The sequence below is a fragment of the Phyllopteryx taeniolatus genome, chromosome 5 (genome assembly GCF_024500385.1).
Source record: "Phyllopteryx taeniolatus isolate TA_2022b chromosome 5, UOR_Ptae_1.2, whole genome shotgun sequence".
In the NCBI taxonomy this organism is placed as follows: Eukaryota; Metazoa; Chordata; class Actinopteri; order Syngnathiformes; family Syngnathidae; genus Phyllopteryx; species Phyllopteryx taeniolatus.
In genome coordinates this window covers 1,120,690-1,145,843 of record NC_084506.1, presented here as the reverse complement: position 1 = coordinate 1,145,843, position 25,154 = coordinate 1,120,690, and the positions used below count along the sequence as shown (strand labels likewise).

Here is a 25,154-nt window from a genome sequence, read left to right as displayed (position 1 = left end):
GTTAACCATTACCACATTTGATTTGCATTTTAAAAAAATTATACAGCAATTTCAGCTTCATACCTCACTAACCTATCTGCATGACTAATCCTCAAAATATTATCTATGCCAATTACTTATTAATAATTGAGAAGAGGCCCAATACGTCTTCCCAAAGAAAAAGGGTAGGAACAATGAGTTGGGTTTTGTTTTTCAACGCCATTTAAACGGTGACTCACAACATCCGGTTAATCCTGGAAACCACTGTATCCTGGCAGAGGGAGAAACGACCTTGCAAAATTACAAGACTGCTGCATCAAACATTTATCCTGTGCCGAAGAACTGCCCTGTGTTGGTTCTCTAGCTGCGTACATTTAGTACGATTACATGTCATGTTCGACTTTTTTCTGCCGATATGACGTCAGGAAAGAATCGCTTTAACCCAACGGTCACGGTCGACGAATATCTCGGTAAGCTCCTTCATCGAGACTACTTCGCGCTTCCAATGCGAGAACATTTTGGGGCAGCCAAAGTCGTTTTTCGAGTTTCTGCAAGGAAACACGCTCCCCTGTATTTAATTGTAGTTTATTTGCTTCACAGCTGAGAGTAACGTGTTGTTCTACCTGAGTGATGCACTGATCCAGCTGCTGGAACATAAAGAGGAATACACCAATTTTGGCATTATCCGCTACTTCGCTGAATAGTATGTTATATTTATTACTCATCCACAGAAAATGTAATATCATCTCTTTCATTTGGCTAGAATTGAATCAAACGTCTATATCTATAATATTTAATTGATTGATTGATTGTATCTGTAGTTTCAGCAGCGTGAAGAATAGCAACCACGTCCTCTTCAGAGAGTTTAACTACATCAAAGCCACTCCCCATAACAGAGCCTCATTCATCAGAGTCTTCTGGAGATGCTACCGACAGATTGGCAAGAGTGGAGGTGAGAGAAACGTTTGAAACTTAAACAATCAGACCAAACAAACAAATGCACGACATAATGAGCATCTGAACTGGGCAGCTCTCTTGCCACTTGTCCCAACTCAAGTCCTCTGTTAACCTTGTGTTTGTTGCTTCCAGATCTGCTGTCGATTTTGGAGTACAGCTCCCTGCTCCAGTTGCTATGTCCAGACTTCCCAGTGGAGATCGTAAAGAGTGCAGCCAGGTCTGTTCATTGCAACATCATCGATCACAGAATTTCAAAACCTCATCATCATCCTTTTGGACATGTACACTGGGAGTGTGAGACTCCAATTCACAATTCTAACCATTAACCACTATTTGGGGCACTCCAGCTGCGGTCAGCACTTGCCCGACTGCTTAGCCCACGTCAATCTTGGTGTAGAGTTGACCAATATTTTGAAATGGAACAATAGATTTACGAGATGTTCAAATCCATTTTCTTTCAATTGTGGCTGTTAACTAAGTTCAAGTCTTTCCGTTGTACTCATTAACCTCTAAATGGGCTTGTGGGACAAACTTGGATTTTGTATTGGAAATCAGCTAAGCCCAAAATGTCGACAGACAGCTAAAACGCCGTGACCACTGTATCCAACAATATGCAATTTACCTTAAACTTTGTCAGTTTCTGACGCTGAGGATCTGCGCTCGTCTACTCATTGTGGGTGGCATGGCGAGGGTAAAGGGATCGCTGGTTCGTATCCCTGCCCGAGTGCATGTCGTCGTCTTGTCCCTGGGCAAGACACTTAACCCGGATTGTCTACGAAGGAATGTTGCTGGATGGTGGGTGGTGGTCGGAGGGGCCGTAGTTGCAGAATGGCAGCCACGCTTCTGTCAGACTGCCCCAGGGCAGCTGTGGCTATGCAAGTAGGTTACCACCACGATGTGACTGAGGAGTGAATGAATAATGCATGAAAGCGTCTTTGAGTCACTTGAAAAGCGCTATATAAGTGGAATGCATTATTATTGTGGAGTGCAGATCCACTAAACTGCCCCTCCCACATTCATTCAGAGCTTATATTATTATTATCGTAATGATTATGCATTTATTTAATAATAATTTATAAAAAAGAAATAATAATGCAAACGGTTGTTTGTTTATATGTGGCCTGCGATTGGCTGGCGACCAGTTCAGGGTGTACCCCGCCTCTTACCCAAAGATAGCTGGGATAGGCTCCAGCGCATCTGCGGCTCTAGTGAGGATAAGCGGTACAGAAAATTGATGGATTTATTACACTTATATATAACTTTTTCAAGGAGGTCAAAGTGCTTTACTACAGCACACACTATTCATTTATTCCACAGTTACACCATAGTGGTGGTAAGCTACTTGTGTAGCCACAGCTGCCCTGGGGCAGTCTGATGGAAGCATGGCTGCCATTCTGCGCCTACATCCCCTCTGACCACCACCACCAAACATCCTACCTCATTCATTCATGGGCAAGGTGGGTGAAGGGTCTTGCTCAGGGACACACGATATGCGCTTTAGCGAGGACATGAAAATGCAAAGCTACCCATTGCACACATGGCTAATGCCTTAAATGTGGCTGAAATTGAAGTTCCTCCACCATCCTTCAGATCTGGCTTTTGGAACTACTTTAGTTTTCGTGCTAAGTAGGACCATGATGGCAAGCGCGTCACGGACAAAAGTACCAACAGTATGTCAAAGTGTATCACAATGCTAAACTACATTGGTGGGAATACAACAAACATGACCACAAATTTTCAAAACCCGATGCAAAAATAATGGAACTAGAAAAAAACAAGACGTATGCGTGCTGCAAACAATGCAAACACAAAAACAGTACACTTCACAGTACAAACTGCACAGCAGAAAATGTCTTAATAATAGCAGCACCTGAATTTTTTTTTTTGCATTTGATACTGTAGTTGGAGTGTAGTGATACTGTAGTTGTCTCGCCGTGCTGCACTATTTGCATATAGTGGCCACTCCTGCCAGAGTAGCATCTGCTCCATTTGCACACTGATTGAGGAGTATCTGTAACATTTGCACAACCATTGTCCCAGATTATCGCACTACTCGTCACTTTAAACCGCATACACTCCTTGAAGTCTCAGTGCCCTTTGCACAATGGTCATTGCACCGGACTATTGTGATATTAGCCATTCGAACTGCTTTAAGTGCTAGAGGACTCTGCATCTTTTTGCACAATTGTTGTTTGTTGTTGTTTTTTGTCAATGTCTTTATGTCTCCAAAGTGTTCTGTAAATTGACTGTCTGTTGTACTAGAGCGGCTCCAACTACCGGAGACAAATTCCTTGTGTGTTTTGGACATACTTGGCAAATAAAGATGATTCTGATTCTGATATTTTTTGATATTAAAGAAGTGTATACCATAAAACTAAAATAAAAAAAATTAATTAATCTAGCCCTGCGATTGGCTGGCAACCAGATCAGGGTGTACCCCGCCGCCTGCCCGATGATAGCTGGGATAGGCTCCAGCACTCCCGCGACCCTTGTGAGGATAAGCGGCTCAGAAAATGCATGGATGGATAAATTAATCTAAAAAAATTCACGACCCCAAATAGTAGTGCATTTGGTTTGGCATTTGGTGTTGTAATAATGTTTCAAAGTATTAATGATTGTGCCCAGTGAGGATAAGCGGTACGGATGCATGGATGGGTGTTTCAAAATATCTTTAGAGAGCTATTTCTTTTTAATATATACTCTAATGGTAACAATGCACCACATAAAATTAGTGATTTATCAGATGCATTTATTTTATTATCATGTTTACAGGATACTGTTTTGGTTTTTTTATGGTTCTAACTTGTAAGCATGTGCAGCAAAAGATGAGGCAGGCATAGCTGCACATTTAATTGAAAAACTGTACTTTTGAGTTGAAACAATTGTTTGTAGTTTCAATAAACTCCCAAATTTAAAAAAAGGCATGAAACGTTCTCTTTTTTTGTATCAAGAAAATATCAAACTGTGAAACTAAAGTATCGGACCAAATTGTAAATTTTGTGTATCGTTGCACTCCTGGTTTTAACACATGATGAATGATTGTGCATATAGTAGGTGTACACTATACAGTATTTTTATATAACGGTTATTTAACACGGCGGCATGGTGAACGACTGGGTTGCACATCAACCTCACTGTTCTGAGGACCGGGGTTCAAATCCGGCCTCGGCTGTGTGGCATTTGCATGTTCTCCCCGTCCGTGCCTGCGTGGGTTTTCTCCGGGTCCTCCGGTTTCCTCCCACACCCCAGAAACTTGCATTGTAGGTCAATTGAAGACTCTAAATTGCCCGTAGGTGTGAATGTGAGCGTGAAGGGTTGTTTGTTTCTATGTGCCCTGCGAATGGCTGGCGACCAGTTCAGGGTGTACCCCGCCTCTCGCCCAAAGATAGCTGGGATAGGCTCCAGTATGCCCACGACCCTAGTGATGATAAGCGGTACCCAAAATGAATGAATGAATTAATGTTATTTAACACAATTTGTGGACAGTACATTCAGCTCATTAACAGTACAGTGTGATAAAATGCTCTTCTTTTTTCCCTACAGAATTGTTTTGATGGATGATGGTACAGACTGCTTGATGTCTTTCTCTGACTTCCTTTACGCCTTCCAGCTGCAATTCTACTACCAAGGTACTGTTTCATGTTGTCTGGATGGATCAAGACAGGGCCTTTTGGGTAATGGTAAATGATAAAATGGCAAATGGACTGCACTTATATAGCGCTTTATCTACACGATCACAGTGCACACTTTACAAAGCCTCACATTCACACACACACACACACATTCATACACCAATGGGCAGCTGCTGCCATGCAAGGCGCTGCCAGGGGTTCAGTGTCTTCTTCCCCAAGGACGCTTGGACACGCGAACAGTCGAAGCCGGGATTCGAACCAGCGACCCTTCGGATACCGGATGATCCATAATCACCTAACCATGTATTCACTTTAGGTTATCAAGACAGATATTCTGCCATGAGTAAAAGGTCTTGTCATTTAATCTTCATTTAAAATACTTAATTGATTTTGTAGTTAACATTGACATTTATTTTACTTTTGTACAACAGTGCGTGCATCCATTCCCCTTTAAATGTCACGGTAATTTATTTAGGATTGTTTTTACATGCGTTTCAGTAAAAGGGACAATTTTCCAAAAGGAAAAACTCGTTTTCACATTATCCATCCATCCATCCATCCATCCATTTTCTACCGCTTATCCGGGTCGGGTCGCGGGGGCAGTAGCTTCAGCAGGGACGCCCAGACTTCCCTCTCCCCAGCCACTTCATCCAGCTCTTCCGTGGAGATCCCGAGGCGTTCCCAGGCCAGCCGAAGGACGTAGTCTCTCCAGCGTGTCCTGGGTCATCCCGGGGTCTCCTCCCGGTGGCAGGGAGCCGTCCGGGAGGCATCCGAATCAAATGCCCCAGCCACCTCATCTGGCTCCTCTCGATGTGGAGGAGCAGCGACTCTACTCTGAGATCCTCGCGGCTGACTGAGCTTCTCACCCTATCTCTAAGGGAGATCCCGGACACCCTGCAGAGGAAACCCATTTCGGCTGCATGTATCCAGGATCTTGTTCTTTCGGTCACGACCCACAGCTCGTGACCATAGGTGAGGGTAGGAAAGTACAGCGACCGGTAAATAGAGAGCTTCGCCTTTTGGCTTAGCTCCTTCTTTACCACAACGGACCGATACAAAGTCTGCATCATTGCAGACGCCGCACCGATCCGCCTGTCGATCTCCCGTTCCATTCTTCCCTCAGTCGTGAACAAGACTCCAAGATACTTGAACTCCTCCACTTGGGGCAGGATCTCATCCCCGACCTGGAGAGGGCATGCCACCCTTTTCTGACTGAGGACCATGGTCTCAGATTTGGAGGTGCTGATTCTCATCCCAGCCGCTTCACACTCGGCTGCGAACTGCTCCAGTGAGAGATGGAGGTCGCCTCTGCTGCGCCTAGAAATTCTGTCCATAAAAGTTATGAACAGAATCGGCGACAAAGGGCAGCCTTGGTGGAGTCCAACCCTCACCGGGAACGAGTCCGACTTACTGCCGGATATTCGGACCAAACTCTGACTCCGGTCGTACAGGGACCGAACAGCCCGTATCAGGGGGTTCGGTACCCCATACTCCCGAAGCACCCTCCACAGGACTCCCCGAGGGACACGGTCGAACGCCTTCTCCAAGTCCACAAAACACATGTAGACTGGTTGGGCGAACTCCCATGTACTCTCGAGGACCCTGCCGAGGGTGGAGAGCTGGTCCACTGTTCCACGGCCAGGACATGGGTTCGGGGATTGCCGCCACGTGGGCCTGGTAGGTCAGATTGGCATCTTCCCCCACCATCGGAACCAACTCACCACCAGGTGGTGATCAGTTGACAGCTCCGGCCCTCTCTTCACCCGAGTGTCCAAGACATGTGGCTGCAAGTCCGATGACACAACCACAAAGTCGATCATTGAGCTGCGACCTACGGTGCCCTGGTGCCAATTGCACGTGTGGACACCCTTATGCTTGAACATGGTGTTCGTTATGGACAATCCGTGGTGAACACAGAAGTCTAGTAACAGAACACCACTCGGGTTCTGATTGGCGGGGCCGTTCATCCCAATCACTCCCCTCCAGGTCTCACTGTCATTGCCCACGTGAGCATTGAAGTTCCCCAGCAGAACTATGGAGTCCCCAGTGGGAGCGCTCTCCAGCACCCCCTCCCAGGACTCCAAAATGGGTGGGTACTCTGAAATGCTGTTTGGTGCCGAGGCACAAACAACAGTCAGGACCCGTCCCGCCACCAGAAGGCGGAGGAAGGCTACCCTCTCGTCCGCCGGGGTGGACCGCAACATACAGGCGCCAAGCCGGGGGGCAATAAGTATACCCACACCTGCTCAGCGCCTCTCACCGTGGGCAACTCCAGAGTGGAAGAGACTCCAACCCCTCTAGAGAGGACTGGTACCAGAGCCCACGCTGTGTGTGGAGGCGAGTCTGACTATATCTAGTCGGAACTTCTCGACCTCACACACCAGTTCGGGCTCTTTCCCTGCCAGAGAGGTGACATTCCACGTCCCTAGAGCCAGCTTCTGTAGCCGGGGATCGGATCGCCAAGGTCCCCGCCTTCGGCCACCGCCCAGCTCACACTGCACCCGACCCCTAAGGCCCCTCCCACGGGTGGTGAGCCCATGGGAAGGGGGACCCACGTTACCCTTTCGGGCTGTGCCCGGCCAGTCCCCATGGGTGCAGGCCCGGCCACCAGGCGCTCGCCTTCGAGCCCCTCCACCAGGCCTGGCTCCAGTGGGGGGGCCCCGGTGACCCGTGTCCGGGCAAGGGAAAACGAAGTCCATTGTTTGTCGTCATCATTAGGGGTCTTTGAGCCGTGCTTTGTCTGGTCTCTCACCTAGGACCTGTTTGTCATGGGTGACCCTGCCAGGGGCATAAAGCCCCAGACAACTTAGCTCCCAGGATCACTCGGAACCCAAACCCCTCCACCATGACAAGGTGACGGCTCAAGGAGGGGGTTTTCACATTATCTGTAAGGAAAAACATATTTCTTTCATTTATTTATGTGGGAGTTGTTGCAAAATAATGCTTGGGGAAAAAAAGAAAAAACAAAAGCTTATTTGGTATCAAGAGAAAGAAAGCAAATAAGAGAATGAAAAAAACTTGTTTTTAAATGCAGTGGAATTTTTTCAAATGTTTTTCTTTTTTGTTTTTACTTTTTTTGAGGAAGAACTTACCCCAAAAATTTCCATTTATTCCAAAAAGTTTTTTTTGTTTTTTTCCCCCCAATGCAATAATAATGTCAGAATCATGTTTATTTGCCAAGTATGTCCAAAAAAACACACAAGGAATTTCTCTCCGGTAGTTGGAGCCGCTCTCGTACGACAACAGATAGTCAATTGACAGAGAACACTTTTGAGACATAAAGGCATTGACAAAAAACAGTCACTGAGTAATACAGGGTTAATAGTTATCTGGTAATGCCGGTACATTATTTTATTTATTTATTTATTTTTTTGACAATTGTGCAAAAGATGCAGAGTCCTCTAGCACTTAGAGCAGTTTGAATGACTAATAATGCAATAGTCCGGTGCAATGCGTCAATTATCTGCAGATTTCTGCTATCCGGACTGGTCCGCTGTATGCCATTGTCATTTATTTTTTTCTATAAGCAAAAGGGGGAATCTCTAAAATCAGAAATCTTATTTTTGTGGAAAAAAAAAATCTGATTTTATTTTAAGGCCATTAGGCTCCAGCACGCCCGTGACCCTTGTAAGGATAAAGCGGTGCTGAAAATGGATGGATGGAGCACACAGCCTTACTTATTGATAGATTTATCTTCAATCAGTCTTTTTTGTTTAAAAATCAGGACAATACAATACAAAGTTATTTCACACTCTAGATTATTTAATCTCTTCTCTGTGTTGCTACTGTACTCAAGCACAAGTCTTACATTGATTGCCTTACTCCCAATTCTGCTTCTAGAATTCCTGGATAGTGTGCTGCTGATCTACCAGGATCTGTTAGCTGGGAAGAGTCCAAACACCGTCATTGTCCCCACATCAGCTTCTGTCGAACAGCTTCCTTGCTTGGCCACAGAGGAAAATAAAAAGGAGCAAGATACAGCGGTGGAGGCATCCACTTTGGCTGAGTGTATAGATCCACTCATTGACCGCATTAAAAACAGGTAGACTCATTTTAGTCTTTATTCACCAATACTACGCACCAGAAATGGGCACTTACAAGAGACATCAGAATATACAGTACAGTACAGTAACAGTTTATTCACCCTCTCTTTCCATTTGTTTTTACTTTATGTTGTAGCCTTATGATATATATTTTTTTAAATCAACACTCAGCAACCCAAAATGACAAAGAAAATTTTGAATATTAGAAATATTACAAAAGAAAAAGTCATTTGGACCTAAGTGTTCAGACCCACTGCTGTGACACTCCTGACCACATATTTCAGTTCATCATAGTTTAGATTTACAAGTATGTTTGGCACACCTTGATAGTCAACATCTGTTAAGTACCAAGTATTACACATTGTTAATACAAGTCCTTATAGTTGACGGACTGTGTCAATGCAAAAGTAAGGCATGCAGTCCAGTAAATTTAATTAAGACAGACAGGGTTGACAGACAGGCTGCAAGGCTACCCCAAAAAAATCAGCAGAACTGTGCAATAGAGGAACAACAACCTTGGTGACTGTTGATTTCGGGAGGTATGTAAGTACTTTATTGATCCCATATGAAATTCTGGTATCCAGTAGCAGTGCTCGTAATTGTAGAACATCAACTTACTGTTTTACAGCAAGAAAACCTATTGAAGGCAAACAGTTAGAGACCACACACAGACTGTATGTACATATGTACAGTCCATAGCAAAAGTTTAAAACGGGGATGTGCACAGATAGACCCTTACTGGTGCTTCCGCATTGTCCCTCTTGCCCTGGATGAGAAAAGTGCCCTTTTGCATGGAGCCCTTTTTAAAAATTATTATTAGTCATCAGCCCATGGGAAGGGGGACCCACGTTACCCTTTCGGCCGCATGTCTTGGACACTCGGGTGAAGAGAGGGGCGGAGCTGTCAACTGATCACCACCTGGTGGTGAGTTGGCTCCGATGGTGGGGGAAGATCCCGGTCCGACGTGGCAGGCCCAAACGTATTGTGAGGGTCTGCTGGGAACATCTGGCAGAATCCTCTGTCAGAAGGAGTTTCAACTCCCACCTCCGACAGAACTTTGCTCATGTTCCGGGGGAGGCGGGGGACATCGAGTCTGAGTGGACCATGTTCCGCGCCTCCATTGCTGAGGCGGCCAACCGCCTGTCGTGGCGGCAATCCCCGAACCCGTTGGTGGACACCAACGGTGAGGGATGCCGTCAAGCAGAAGGAGTCCTATTGGGCCTTTTTGGCCTATGGGACTCCTGAGGCAGCTGATGGGTACCGGCTGGCCAAGCGGAATGCAGCTCTGGTGGTCGCTGAAGCAAAAACTCTGTTATGGGAGGAGTTCGGTGAGGCCATGGAGAAAGACTTCCGGACGGCTTCGAGGAAATTCTGGTCCACCATCCGACGTCTCAGGAGAGGAAAGCAGTGCACCACCAACACTGTGTATAGTGGGGATGGGGCGCTGTTGACCTCGACTCGGGACGCTGTGAGTCGGTGGGGAGAATACTTCGAAGACCTCCTCAATTCCACAGACACGCCTTCCAGTGGAAGCAGAGTGTGGGTTCTCTGAGGCGGGCTCTCCTATCTCTGGGTTTGAGGTCACCGAGGTAGTTAAAAAGCTCCTCGGTGGCAGGGCCCCGGGGGTGGATGAGATTCACCCGGAGTTCCTAAAGGCTCTGGATGTTGTAGGGCTGTCCTGGTTGACACGCCTCTGCAACATCGCGTGGACATCGGGGACAGTGCCTCTGGATTGGCAGACTGGGGTGGTGGTCCCCCTTTTTAAGAAGGGGGACCGTAGGGTGTGTTCCAACTACAGAGGGACCACACTCCTCAGCCTCCCTGGTAAGGTCTATTCAGGGGTGCTGGAGAGGAGGGTCCGTCGGGAAGTCGAATCTCAGATTCAGGAGGAGCAGTGTGGTTTTCGTCCTGGCCGTGGAACAGTGGACCAGCTCTCCACCCTCGGCAGGGTCCTCGAGAGTACATGGGAGTTCGCCAAACCAGTCTACATGTGTTTTGTGGACTTGGAGAAGGTGTTCGACCGTGTCCCTCGGGGAGTCCTGTGGAGGGTGCTTCGGGAGTATGGGGTACCGAACCCCCTGATACGGGCTGTTCGGTCCCTTTACGACCGGAGTCAGAGTTTGGTCCGCATATCCGGCAGTAAGTCGGACTCATTCCCGGTGAGGGTTGGACTCCACCAAGGCTGCCCTTTGTCGCCGATTCTGTTCATAACTTTTATGGACAGAATTTCTAGGCGCAGCCGAGGCGACCTCCATCTCGCACTGGAGCAGTTCGCAGTTCCAAATCTGAGACCATGGTCCTCAGTCAGAAAAGGGTGGCATGCCCTCTCCAGGTCGGGGATGAGATCCTGCCCCAAGTGGAGGAGTTCAAGTATCTTGGAGTCTTGTTCACGACTGAGGGAAGAATGGAACGGGAGATCGACAGGCAGATCGGTGCAGCGTCTGCAGTGATGCGGACTTTGTATCGGTCCGTTGTGGTAAAGAAGGAGCTAAGCCGAAAGGCGAAGCTCTCAATTTACTGGTCGATCTTCGTTCCTACCCTCACCTATGGTCATGAGCTGTGGGTCGTGACCGAAAGAACAAGATCCCGGATACAAGCGGCCGAAATGAGTTTTCTCCGCAGGGTGTCTGGGCTCTCCCTTAGAGATAGGGTGAGAAGCTCGGTCATCCGGGAGGATCTCGGAGTAGAGCCGCTGCTCTTTCACAGGAGCCAGATGAGGTGGCTAGGGCATCTGATTCGGATGCCTCCCGCACGCCTCCCTGGTGAGGTGTTCCGGGCACGTCCCACCGGGAGGAGACCCCGGGGACGACCCAGGACACGCTGGAGAGACTACGCCCTTCGGCTGGCCTGGGAACGCCTCGGGATCCCCCCGGAAGAGCTGGATGAAGTGGCTGAGGAGAGGGAACTCTGGGCGTCCCTACTAAAGCTACTGCCCCCGTGACCCGACCCGGATAAGTGGTAGAAAATGGATGGATGGATGGACTTATTTGACTCCTGAGAGACTTGTCCAACTCACTGATCTGCGCCACATATATGCTCCCACCTTGCCCCTCTCCCCACTCTCCTTTTGGCTCTCATGCTCGCAGTTCCCGCGACTCTGACCGCACAGTTGAGAAGGAATGTTTGTCACTTAACTACAATACTACACAAAAGATTGTTGCACCATGAAAAATATGACATGGCTACTAGACCATTTTCTAAACGCACCCAAAAAAGCGGAGGGGCGTGGCATGTCAGACAACACTCGTCAGGCATCTATTGCTAGCATAATGCTTATCTTATATAGCCCCTTTCACGGAACTTATTTAAGGTTTTGTACTAATGAAATCCGTTATTTAAAATTGTCATGTCATGTTAATGAAGAGAGAAGGTACAGGAAGCTGCAGCAGAAAAACAGAAAGACAGACCCGTCAGGCAGAAAATTTAAAGACAGTTTTGCAAATGAAACAATTTCACCAGTTTTATTTCATTTAAATTCTTAATTATGTTGAGGTGGAAGCCAGGAGAAGCACCCTGGTCAAGTCACATGTACTCAAGGAGATATTTTCATGCAAACATTTACAGTAAAACATTTGAGCTCTACATTTCCAAGTAGTTTTGTAAAACATCTCTCTCTCTATGTCGTCTCTGATATAGAGCAGCATACAGAAGAATGATTAAGAAATAGGAAAAGCTGTCTGTTTGATTTTATTGGCATAATATTAGGCCGACCGTCAAGTTGATTTGTATAAAAGGGCCTCACAAGATCGGCGACACCCCCAGATCTAACCTCACCAATTATTATCTTCTACCAAAATTTGGTTTCTAGTTTGAAATTAAAGTTAGGTCTTAAGTTGAGCTACAAGACAGTCTGATAAGGTATATTGGCACCTCCAGAGCAATATGCGACAATTCATTCTCCACTGTGAGAAACACGTTTTCAGACCACAGCACAGGGCGCTGTGTTTTTTTTTTTTTTTGAGCGGTAAAATGTGCCCCCTACACCGATCAAATGTCCTCCCATCGGATGTGCACTGGCGCCAACACTGATCGTAATTATTGGCAATGGCTCGAGCACCTGCCTCTGAAAATGTCTGTGCACGTGCCTGGTTAAAAGGCTCGTATGCAACAATAATAATTAAAAAAAGAGATCAGTTTAAAAAAAAAAAAAAACAATAAAAATCAAGTGCAATTGAAATGCTTATTGTAAAAGTGACAATGGTGAAAACAGAAGAATTATGTACAGTCTGTGCAATATGGGTGAGACAGATAAGTGACCTTTGGCTGCCTTCCCATCATCTTCGGAGGAGTTGTAGACCCATATGGCAGAAGGAATGTTCATCTTTTCGTTGTGCAGGACAGCGACAGCAGCCTGCCGCCGAACGTGCTCTGCCATATTTCTGCCCGTTCTGTGTCGTGTAGCGGGTGGTTGATGTATTCATGTGTTCCTTTTGAACAGCACCCACCGAAGCAGCTTGTTTCTAGGAACGTGTGTGCTTTCGCACAGCCGAGACAGAATCCTGCGTTCAGATAATTAGATGCGTGATGACACCAGTGTGTCACCGACAATTACTTTCAACACAATAGGCTGTGGACAGTGAGTCTCTGATGTTAAACTTCACACTCTGGTGACGGCTGACGGTGTTCTGCCTCTGACACTATGTCAAAAGCTGTCAAATTCTCAATTCGAGCAGGTGTTTAACAGAAACCAGGCACCACTCACCTAAACCGGTGGTGGGTAAGAAGCAACACGGCATGTCCTTGAATTGAGCATGAGTTGTGGAGAGATCGGAATATGCTATTGAATGACATTATCATGGGATATGTATTTTTTCCTTTTGAATTTGCTCTGCCAGTACTGAGTGAAGATGAGGGGACAACAATGTTGAAATGTTTGCCCAAAGGCTTTCACATAAGTGTGGATTCAGAAGCTTTGTTATACAATACCTTCTTTTCTCCATTTTGTGCTTGTCAACAAATCCTTACTTTTGTTTTCTGCAGATGCTCTGAAACTTTCACCCCTTCTGATTGTTTACCTCATCAAAGCACCTTCTGAAGTTGATGACTTTGGCCTGGTACACACATCAAGATTTTTCCACTCTTAAAAGATTTTTTTTTATTATCTGCTACAGACCCAACACATAAACGTAAAAAATTGGGCATTCAACAGTTTTGGTCATCATGTGTGTTGGTCTGCTCCGAGAATCTCAATACAGAAGACCACACACACACACAAAGATTCTGTTGCACCCCCGATCTCGAAGTCTTGCATGATCATGCGTGCTCTCACAAGACCGAAGAAGAAGAAACACTTCTGGCGTTGCGCCGATGTTTCCCGAACGGTCCCGAAGGCCTTATAAAATGGTCTCGAGAGCCTTGTAAAATGGTGATGTTCTCAAAAAATGACTTGTTTTGAAAAATACCTCTTGCCGTCTGGGGAAGCCACTTTTCTACATAAAACGACATGGGTAAGACGTTTTTGTTTTCATTTACGGTCGCTTCCGTGTTCGTCAGTCTTGGGTGCTTCTTTTACTGGCTACATTGTGTTTCACGTCACCATCTCATCATCATGACTCGGGAGAAGTCAGCGTTCCCCACACACATGAACCGATTCGGTTGTAAAATATTGAACACGTTCATTATTTAAGATTGTCAGTCCCGACCCGTTTCAGACGCTAAAATCAGGACAAATCCACTCTTAACACACATCAGACCTAAGGACAATCTTCTTGGATAATCTTATAAGACTGTCTGATAAGATTGTCTGGAGTTTGACGTGCTTGGTCGGGAAGGGGTACAATCGGCACAAGAAGAGGGCCTTACTTAACCGAAAACTCTCTGCCTGTGTCTGTGTGTGCGTGTGTGCGCCTGTGCGTGCGGTTTGTGCAGCCATCCTCCCAGGTCCTGTTTACAAGAAGCCCTAGAAGAGAATGGCAAGGTGTCATACTACAGCTTACTGATGAGCCTGGCTAAACATGAAACCATAAACCAAACTATTGGTAAATATTCTCTTTATGCCCACAACATTTATTTCAAATGTCTCATTGGTTGAGAAGAAAAGGCAATCAGAAACCTATTTGTTTGCAAAGTACGTCAAAAACACAAGGAATTTGTCTCTGGTAGTTGAAGCCGCTCTAGTACGACAACAGACAGCCATTTGACAGAGAATAGTTTCGACATAAAAACATAAACACAGTATGGAGAGTCACTGAGCAATAAAAGGTTACCAGTAATGTGATAATGCCGAGTCCTCTAGCAATTTAGAGCAGTTTGAAATGACTAATAGAGCAGTAGTCTGCTAGTGACCATTGTGCAAATGGGGCAGAGACTTCAGGAAATTGAAACAGTTTAAAGTGACTAGCAGTATGATAAACTGGAACAATGTCAATTGTGCAAATGGTGCAGATACTCCTCAAGCACGAGTGGCTATGTTGTTGCCGAGACTACTACAGTGAGTGCACAAACGATGTAAAATTGGCAGCATGTTACAATGGAATTGTAAGTTAATTGTATAAGCACTTAATGGTGATGGCATGTTTCTTTCATTTATTATAATTGTATCGTTGGATAATCTAGCTTTTGCTTCAAACATCACTTGAGCATTATTATATATCATTTGAGCACTTATCGTCACATTTTGTACTATCAAAGGATTCAACTACCTTCTGACAGGTAGATTATGAACCATTTTATAATAACATGTCAGGTCAGTGCCAATTCGCTCGATATGGAAATTCTTCCACACTCTGGGCAGAGTGAGACAGATAAAAGTAGACAGATTGCGGCAGAAGACCAGATCATCTGGCGAGACTCGTTCAACGGTTTCGACTGCGCTGTAAATCTCTTGCTAATCTTTTCAATACACAAGTTCACTCATTCTCGGCCTGATCATTGACTTCTTTCACGATCTTATCAACAAAAGAAAAAAAAATACACTACCAGAGATTAAAGATTATTGTATTAAATTTCACACGACGAGCATGCACCCCATTGTTTGCCCATAATCTCTACTCCAGTCCAAATTACAACCAGAAAATTGGTTTTAAACAAAAATCTCTCATTGACTCTCCATCATCAAAAAGTCTCATCAATCTCAATCATTAAAGAGTAATGTTGTGGTTTTCATGTCTTTAGATATCCAGAGTTATCTCATTATGGTTCAGATAGTCTTTTTCATTTGATCCCGTCTAGCGACAAATCCTAAAAGTGGAAATAAACCAAACAGAATAAGATTCATCACTTTCATACAGCAGTGACTCCAATGAAAAGGAGTTAGATGGATACGTAGAGCGTTCAAAATTCTAATCTTTTGTCTTTGCCTGTTGGTCACAGGAGCCTTACCCAGTAAGACAGAAGTACTGAATGATCCAGAGATGGACCAGGAACTGGACAAACTGTGAGATCTGCATAGACCGTATTCTGTATCATGACTCCTCTCTCATGGCTTTTCCCTTCTGTTCTCCTTGCTCTGTTTCCTTAAATTGCCACAAACAATTTCCAATTCTCCCTGCAGCATCGCCCAGATCTCAGTCAGCCCCAGCAGCAACAGCAGTGGCAGTGCAGTGGGGATGGTGAAGGAGGTGCAAAGAAAGGCCTCCCCCAGAAGGAACATCCACCACAGGAGGAAGATGGAGGTTGAGAGTGATGGCTCTACAGAGGAGACTGACTCTTCTGAAAACTGACCTTTCACCTTCCATCATGGTTCTGTTATGATAGACGACAAACTTTCTTGCCTGCGTAAACTCACACCAGTTAGTTTCATTCCTATGTAGCGTGGTGGCATGCAAATACTCGAACCTCTAATTTAAGAAAGAAGTATGACAAGAAGAGCTAACTGAACAAATGTTGTGTATTGTTAAATTGTTTTACAGCAGTGACTACAAGGTTTTATCCTCTTATCTGCTGTCCTTTAACAATACACTGAATTACATCATGCCATATATTTATTTTGGGGTATTGGACTGATCAAGCTATTAAAGATGTAACTGTGAGACTGGTTTCGACTGAGATTTGTCATACCCATACAACTGACTACAGTATTGACATGTGTAAAGGCTAAAGTACTCACACTCTCTCAGTCAACGTACAGATACTTGTGTCCCCCAAAAAATACTTGTAAAAGTATAAGTACTGATTCAACTCCTGACGCAACCCATCCATTCGCTATCTGACCTTGAGACCGGCAGGTCATGGGGGTACTGACGCAGAATCAAACCCACACAAATCAAAAGGCAGCAACATGTATCACTACCTGCATAATTCAAATCATGTACTCAAAAGTAAAGACTCAAAACTCAAATATACTAAAGGAAAAAAATATTTTTTGCTGTCAATTAAAAACTGTCCAATGATAACGTGGCATAAAGAAAAAAAAAACTACACACAAAATAGCCGGTTTGTTCTTTTTAAGCGTTGGCTCAACTTGTATGTTATCAAAAAATTTTCTCATAGATTTGCTAAAGTTGTAAAGTAAATAACAAAAAATGCTAAATTAGCTCATGAAAGCTGAAAACAAATATGCTTATTGTGCTTGTTTTTTTCCCCCTCATTAGACAGAGAATTTTGAATGCCAGAAGCTTGTGGTTTTTAGGCTGGCACACAACACATTTGCCACGAATCAGTCTTGGAGCTGACAAAGATAATGTTCAGTTCTGACACTGTTGGAGAGGTATTTGTCAACATACATTATATTGCCAAACGTATTCACTCACCCATCCAAATAATCGGAATCAGGTGTTCCGATCCCTTCCATGGTCAGAGGCCTATAAAATCAAGCAGCTCGGCATGCAGACTGTTTTTACAAACATTTGTGAAAGAATGGCTCGCTTTCAGGAGCTCAGTGAATTCCAGTGTGGAACTGTGATAGGATGCCACCTGTGCAACAAGTCGAGTCATGAAATTTCCTCGCTCCTAAATAATCCAGTCGACTGTTAGCTGTATTATAAGAATTTGGAAGCGTTTGGGAACGACAGCAACTCAGCCACGAAGTATTAGGCCACAAACTGATGGAGTGGGGTCAGTGGCTGCTGAGGCGTGTAGCGCAAAGAGATTGCCAACTTTCTGTCGATTTAATCGCTACAGACTTCCAAATTTCATGTGGCCTTCAGATTAGCTCAAGAACAGTGCGCAGAGAGCTTCACGTAATGGGTTTCCATGGCCGAGCACCTGCATCCAAACCATACATCAAGTGCAATGCAAAGCACCCAGTGGGTTAAAGGATGCCGCCACTGGACTCTAGAGCAGTGGAGACACGTTCTCTGGAGTGACGAGTCATGCTTCTCCATCTGGCAATCTGATGGACGCGTCTGTGTTTGGCAGTCGCCAGGGGAACGGTACTTGTCTGATTGCATTGTGCCAAGTGTAAAGTTTGGTGGAGGGGGGATTATGGTGTGGGGTTGCTTTTCAGGAGCTGGGCTTGGCCCCTTCGTTCCACTGAAAGGAACTCTGAATGTTTTAGCGTACCAAGAGATTTTGAACAATTCCATGTTCCCAACTTTGTGGGAACCGTTTGGAGCTGGCTTCTTCCTTTTCCAACATGACTGCACCAGTGCACAAAGCAAGGTCCATCTGGTGTGGATGAACTTGACTGCCCTGCACAGAGTCCTGACCTCCACCTGATAAAACACCTTTGGGATTAATTAGAACGGAGACTGAGAGCCAGGCCTTCTCGTCCAACATTAGTGTGTGACCTCACAAATGGCCTTCTGGAAAAATTGTCAAAAATTTCAAAAAACACATGCCTAAACCTTGTGTACAGCCTTCCCAGAAGAGTTAAAGCTGTTATGGCTAAAAAGGGTGGACCAACGTCATATTGAACCCTATGGATTAGGAATGGGATGTCACTTAAATTCATATGTGAGACAAAACAGGTGAGCGAATACTTTTGGAAATATAGTGTACAATATTTATTATTGTGGTTGTGCTTTGCAATGGTGTAGAACTTCACTGTCATACTGAAAGCTTGTTTCAAATATTTCAGTTAGGTACACAATAAAAGGTAAATTATTACCACTAAGACAAATGCTATCAATCCAAATTACTTTATATTGTATTATAGTGTTGGGGAATAACTTTATATAATGATATTATGAACTTTAATTACAAAATGTATGTAATTGTAACCTATTATATTACTGTGATAAATTTGGTAATTAAACTAGTTGCTTTTGGAAATTTCCATCATTACAATTTTAGTTACATTTTAAAAATAGCTGCAAAAGCTCAGATTTTTATTTTCATTTCACTTCCTCCTCTAAAGTTGACGCTTACGATCGGCCTTCTCTCGTCATGTCCTGTAGTCTCAAACATGACATATTTTTCCAAATATGACCTCGAAGCAAACGCCTTGTGCAATCGATTTTGAACATAGTTACACTTTTGAACAGTTTATTTTTTTTATAAATTGACTTTTTAGGCAATATTCACTTATCTGGGTTGTCATATGAAGCGGTCGTCTAAATTGTGCACATTTGTCATTAGGTCAACATGGTATGGTATGGTGTGGTTTTGCACATGCTGAACACAATGCAACAAACCTTTTTTTAGTATGTATATTGATTTTGTCATCAGTTTATTTGTGAAGAACAAATATGTGGTTAATTCCAAAATAATGATCTATGCATGGTTTTAATCCACTTTTTTTTTTTTGAGGAAACATCTCAGGGTCCTGTTGATGCATTCATTCAAAATTAAGAAAAAGTAATCAAAATGTAATCAAATGTAAATTGTTATACTACCTTGATAAAGTACTTGAAATAGTTGCACCATTATTACATTTTCAACAGGGTAACTTTTCAAAGTAATCTTCCCAACGCAGTCTTTATCTTTTTGTTTGTTTTTTGTTTTTTTTAAGTCTTGTATTGGACCTTATTAGCTTGTGCAAATGGTTATAATGTGGCCATTCGGTGCATGTCATAATCATACAAATGAAGAGCTCATATCTGCAGCTGTGAATGTGTTTTATTGACAAGAATAACCATCATCAGCTCCAGTCTGTGCATAAGTCAACATCAATATCATGCAGTTTTTTTTAAACTTCCAGTATTGAATAAGAACTTCTATACAAACATACAGTCTCTATGTATATTGTTAATTATGTACAGTTGATCCCTAGTATGTTTAACTGAAGAGATTAAATAAGACTTTCTGTTGGACAAAACAACCTTCACTGCAGCTAGACATGGCATAGAAAAGATGAAAAGCAAAATTTTTATTTATTTATTTATTTATTTATTAAGTTTGGAATTCATCAATTCTGTAGCTTTATTGTTAGGTGTTCTAATTGTTCCATTTTATTCCAAAATTCCATCTGGAGCTTAAGACCTGAGGTTTGCTGACTTTATTACCACTTATGTTTTCCACATGACATAGCCATGTCAGCCCATATAACCGAATTTAATACCAAGCTGCACAAATATTCATCTGAAGACAACAGTAAATACAGACAGACTGAAATAATCATATAAAAAATAAATAGGCACTCTTTTTGCATAAAACACTTCAATGTCCATTTCCTGCTTAAATCTGATATTTAAGCAGCTTGTGTTCTCAGTAACAGTAGATGATGGAGTTCATGTTCTGATGGGTGGATTCGTCACTGTAGATAAGGCAGCACTACACATTGGTGGGTACAGATCTGGTCAGTGTGAACGCCAGATGATTTTCATACGCTGAGATGCTTGAAAAGATGAGTTTATATATTCAGTTGAGGTCAATGTTTTCATATTTAATTGAGAGAGTGCCACACTGATGTGATCAGATTTAAGCAGGAAACAACAAACTAAGATCATGTGAGCTGAGGGTGATTTTGACTGATATGACAACAGCCTGCAGGGTTTAACTTTACACGAGATTGCACAGAACACCTCGGCCTTTTCACTGCACAGAGTTGAAAGAAAATAACATGTCGGGAATAGGGGTTGTACAGATTAGTCGATTTGTTGACTTTACTACTCCACAATGACGTTTAAGGCGTGACATCGGCTATTTGTAAATCACGTTTTTGGTGTGAGAAGGAGGCAGAGCTGCTTGAGTTGAGATGAGTGTGCTGAATTAAATAAATCCAGCACCTTAGTTGATTTAAATTCTCTTCTATTGCTGAATGTGCGGCTTTGTTAAGTAAGAACCAGTAAAAGGGAAAAAACCCAGGCTCACACAGGATTCTAAACGATTTTTTCGCACTATCAAGTTGGAAGGAGGCCCGCGACCCTAGTCAGGAGAAGCGGCTCAGAAAATGGATGGATGGAAATTGGAAGGAGAGCGGGAAATTATTCCATCGCAAACAAAGAGGTCTGTGATTATTTGCAAATTCCCACCATGCAGAACCCGCTGCTGTGGTGGGCCCAGAATAAGGACAGGTTTCCCCATTTGGCCAAGTTGCACAAAAGGTTCTTGGCCATTCCAGCGGCAAGCACACAGAGAGATAGGATATTTTTTCTCCGGCTGAAAATACCATGCGACAACGGTGCACCTTCGCCCAGCCCACGTCAATGCTTTTGTGTTGTAACAAACGTCTTCAGCGTAAATTCAGTGTATGAGCTGTCCGTTGGCGTGCAACGGTATGATGATGGCCGAAAATGTTCGATCAGCACCCCGTCCCCGTACTCCCCCATCGGCGATTGGCTTTCGGGATAAATATGTTAAATCAGCCCCCCCCCCCCCCCGCACGACCATTGGTTTGCGGGTAGTAAAAATGACTAAAAATGCCCTCGAAGTACTAAAAAGTGCCCCCGAAAGTACTGTGCCACCCACTTTTAAAGTTGCCCGCCACCCCCCCCCCCCCCCCCAATTTGGATTCCCAGTGCCGCCCCCTCCTCTGCACGCCACTGGAGCTGTCCATTGTTGGGGACTATAGATTGCAAAGCATTCCCTGCTCCTTTTATTTATTTTATTTTTTTAATTACAGTACTGTACCGAAAAATATCAAGGACGTCACCAACCACTGGTCAACGTCGACTCGACTTTAGTCACATTAGCATCAAATGAAAAAACTATGAAGTCGTGGAACTCCTGGTAGGGAATACTACTTTAGTGGGAAAAAAAAAAAAAAGCAATTAAGTCTTCTGGAAACAGTTGGACAACAATAGATTGTCTTGGGGTCATAAGATAAAAAGTTATACTTTTCTATATGTCCTTTTAAAACACTGTTTCCGTATGTGCAAAGAAACAAGCAGGGCCATTAGTTTATGATACACTACTTTAAAGCGCTAACTTTAAAACAGCAGCTGGGAGTTGTTTATAAGAAGCCCTTCTTTGCTGTGCTGAGTCAATGAAGAAGATAATTTAATGACAGGAGAGGCACAAGGATTTGGAGAAGTTTTACCTTTGACCTGCCTTTACTTTGCTGAGTTTTACCACTTTCTGAACAAAGATCAACTGCGATTATGTGCTTTCAAGAATCTTATTACTGAAAAGCAAAGACAAATATAGAATATGCGAACAGGTACATGTTGTTTTGTTCAATTGCATGACAAGGTCATACAAGTTTTAATATGTATGCAAATAGGCAAGTATAAGGTGGCTCACAGAGCTTCTATTGTGGCTGTCACTCATTTATTTATACATGATTAAAGGGTCAAATCTCTCTTACTGACTAAAGGAACACATTGATCTAAAGATGATGAATCTTGCCATCCTTTCTTGTCACTAAATTGTCTCTATTGATCGTCTAAACATGATTTTGTTGTCCTTTTAACCTTATAGGTATAAAGTATATTCTGTTTTGAGTACGTGTGGTTCAGGGCAGATATGCTGTTACGTTACAATTCTGGACAGTTCACATGTGGTCCAACCTTCCATCTGAACATCTCTATGTGACGTAGCTACAGGCGAGAGAGGTCGCCTGTATGTGGATGTAGACAAGAAAGGAAATCAAACATGCAAGCAGTCTCACATACTGTAGGTCATAGCGGCGATTCAGTTTGTGGCATAACCCTCCACCAAGACTGCTTCAAAGGCAACTGGAGACTTCTTTGTGGTTGAAGATGCTTCCCCTGTTTTCCAAAAGGCTTCTTCTGTTCAAACTGTCTCGGAGTCCCTAAATCAAACAGATGTTTGGACACAGTTGTAAACTGATGACAAGCGATGACGTACTTTTTTGTTTTGAAGGAGCCAGATGAGGTGGCTGGGGCATCTGATTCGGACGCCTCCCGGACGCATCCCTGGTGAGGTGTTCCGGGCACGTCCCAACGGGAGGAGACCCCGGGGACGACCCAGGACACGCTGGAGAGACTACATCTTTCGGCTGGCCTGTGAACGCCACGTGATCCCCCTGGACGAGCTGGATGAAGTAGCTGGGGAGAGGGAAGTCTGGGCGTCCCTGCTAAAGCTACTGCCCCCGCGACCCGACCTCGGATAAGCGGAAGAAAATGGATGGAGGGATGGATGCGGATGACTTCCGTTGCTGAATGATAGCAAAATTAATGTCCCTGTGAAGTGAAGATAAATGTCTTCTAAATTTGACACCACTGAGAAGTGTTGTTAACAACCCAGCGAAAATTGGATGATTAAAAAAAACGTGTGTAAAAAAAAAAAGTGTATAAAATTAGGCTTCAAAATGGTGTAAAATCAAGTGGTTCTCTCCGCTCTCAAACGCCATGGGCGTGTCTGCTGAATGCACTATAATTACGCCCGACTCAACTGTCAATCGAATACAACCACTACGACTTGGAGAAATAGAGGCAACTTCATTTAATATCTTTCTTATGCCTACACAAACAAACAAAATATCTGCTTAAAACCTCAGGCAGCTGGAATATATCCCACCAGGTTGTCACAGGGCTTCTCCAAGCGACGACAACGAGGTGCTCTAAAGTGGCTATGCTAGCCCGAAGCCCGATCCACATGCTGGCTATCAAGTCAGACTCTTTAAAAAAAACAAAAAAAACAAGGTTGACAACGAGGCACTCTAAATCGGCCACGCCAGCGGACTAACTGAAGGCAAGATGCATTTTTGGGTGTAGGCATAGCTGGCTTGCTTACTCCTGATGCGAACGAAGGCGCGCAAATTCTTATATAGTGCGGGAGGGGCCACTCATGCTGAGGCCCAAATGCGTCACTGGCCCCCTTTTTAGGCACAACCAAGAAATTCATAAAACTGAGATGGAGAATTGTGCTATATACAAGTGAGTACTATATAGTTCTCAGTCTTTGCACGTTTTCAGCAATTATCATCAAACATGTACAACCCCAATTCCAATGAAGTTGGGACGTTGTGTTAAACATAAATAAAAACAGAATACAATGATTTGCAAATCATGTTCAACCTATATTTAATTGAATACACGACAAAGACAAGATATTTAATGTTCAAACTGATAAACTTGATTGTTTTTAGCAAATAATCATTAACTAAAAATTTTATGGCTGAAGCACGTTCCAAAAAAGCTGGGACAGGTGGCAAAAACGACTGAGAAAGTTGAGGAATGCTCATCAAACACTTGTCTGGAATATCCCACAGGTGAAGAGGTTAATTGGGAACAGGTGGGTGCCATGATTTGGTAGAAAAAGGAGCTTCCCTGAATTGCTCAGTCACTCACAAGCAAAAGGCGAGGTTCACCTCTTTGTGAAGAAGTGCGTGAGAAAATAGTCGAACAGTTTAAGGAAAATGTTCCTCAACGTACAATTGCAAGCAATTTCGGGATTTCATCATCTACGGTCCATAATATCATCAAAAAGTTCAGAGAATCTGGAGAAATCACTGCATGTAAGTGGCAAGGCTGAAAACCAACATTGAATGCCCGTGACCTTCGATCCCTCAGGCGGCACTGCATCAAAAATCGACATCAATGTGTAAAGGATATCACCACATGGGCAAAGGAACACTTCAGAAAACCAATGTCAGTAAATACAGTTCGGCGCTACATCCTTAAGTGCAACTTGAAACTCTACTGTGCAAAGCAAAAGCCATTTATCAACAACACCCAGAAACGCCGCCGGCTTCTCTGGGCCTGAGCTCATCTAAGATGGACTGATGCAAAGTGGAAAAGTGTTCTGTGGTCCGACGAGTCCACATTTCAAATTGTTTTTGGAAATTGTGGATGTCGTGTCCTCCGGGCCAAAGAGGAAAAGAACCATCCGGACTTTTATGGACGCAAAGTTCAAAAGCCAGGATCTGTGATGGTATGGGGCTGTATTAGTGCCAATGGCATGGGTAACTTACACATCTGTGAAGGCACCATTAATGCTGAAAGGTACATACAGGTTTTGGAGAAACATGTGCTGCCATCCAAGCAACGTCTTTTTCATGGACACCCCTGCTTATTTCAGCAAGACAATGCCAAACCACATTCTGGACGTGTTACAACAGCGTGGCTTCGTAGTAAAAGAGTGCGGGTACTAGACTGGCCTACCTTCAGTCCATACCCGTCTCCCATTGAAAATGTGTGGCGCATTATGAAGCGTAAAATACGAGAACGAAGACCCCGGACTGTTGAACAGCTGAAGCTGTACATCAAGCAAGAATGGGAAAGCATTCCACCTGCAAAGCTTCAACAATAAGTGTCCTCAGTTCCCAAACGTTTATTGAATGTTGTTAAAAGAAAAGGTGATGTAACACAGTGGTAAA

The 25,154-nt window shown here is 43.9% G+C and overlaps 2 protein-coding genes across 3 annotated transcripts in view; one reads left to right on the top strand and one right to left on the bottom strand.

Moving 5' to 3' along the window:
* Positions 1-206: 206 nt before the first annotated feature.
* On the top strand, positions 207-16,581 carry cstpp1 (centriolar satellite-associated tubulin polyglutamylase complex regulator 1). Its single transcript, XM_061773691.1, has 9 exons — positions 207-449; positions 580-682; positions 801-931; positions 1,069-1,153; positions 4,480-4,565; positions 8,409-8,610; positions 14,480-14,589; positions 15,923-15,986; positions 16,104-16,581. The coding sequence occupies exons 1-9, from the start codon at positions 395-397 to the stop codon at positions 16,270-16,272; spliced, it is 1,005 nt and encodes a 334-aa protein (XP_061629675.1). The 5' UTR covers positions 207-394; the 3' UTR covers positions 16,273-16,581.
* A 4,810-nt stretch (positions 16,582-21,391) lies between these two features.
* LOC133478265 (C-Jun-amino-terminal kinase-interacting protein 1-like) overlaps positions 21,392-25,154 on the bottom strand; it is a 41,041-nt gene continuing 37,278 nt past the window's right edge. For both annotated transcript variants that reach the window (XM_061774123.1, XM_061774124.1), the window contains one exon: positions 21,392-22,625. The gene's annotated coding sequence lies outside the window, so the exon portion shown is untranslated. The remainder of the gene's footprint in view (positions 22,626-25,154) is intronic.

Coding starts and splice junctions, on each gene's coding strand:
- cstpp1 (XM_061773691.1), top strand. CDS start 395: ATGACGTCAGGAAAGAATCGCTTTAACCCAACGGTCACGGTCGACGAA. Junction 683..800: donor ATCCGCTACTTCGCTGAATA/GTATGTTATATT, acceptor TTGTATCTGTAG/TTTCAGCAGCGTGAAGAATA. Junction 8,611..14,479: donor ATTGACCGCATTAAAAACAG/GTAGACTCATTT, acceptor CGGTTTGTGCAG/CCATCCTCCCAGGTCCTGTT.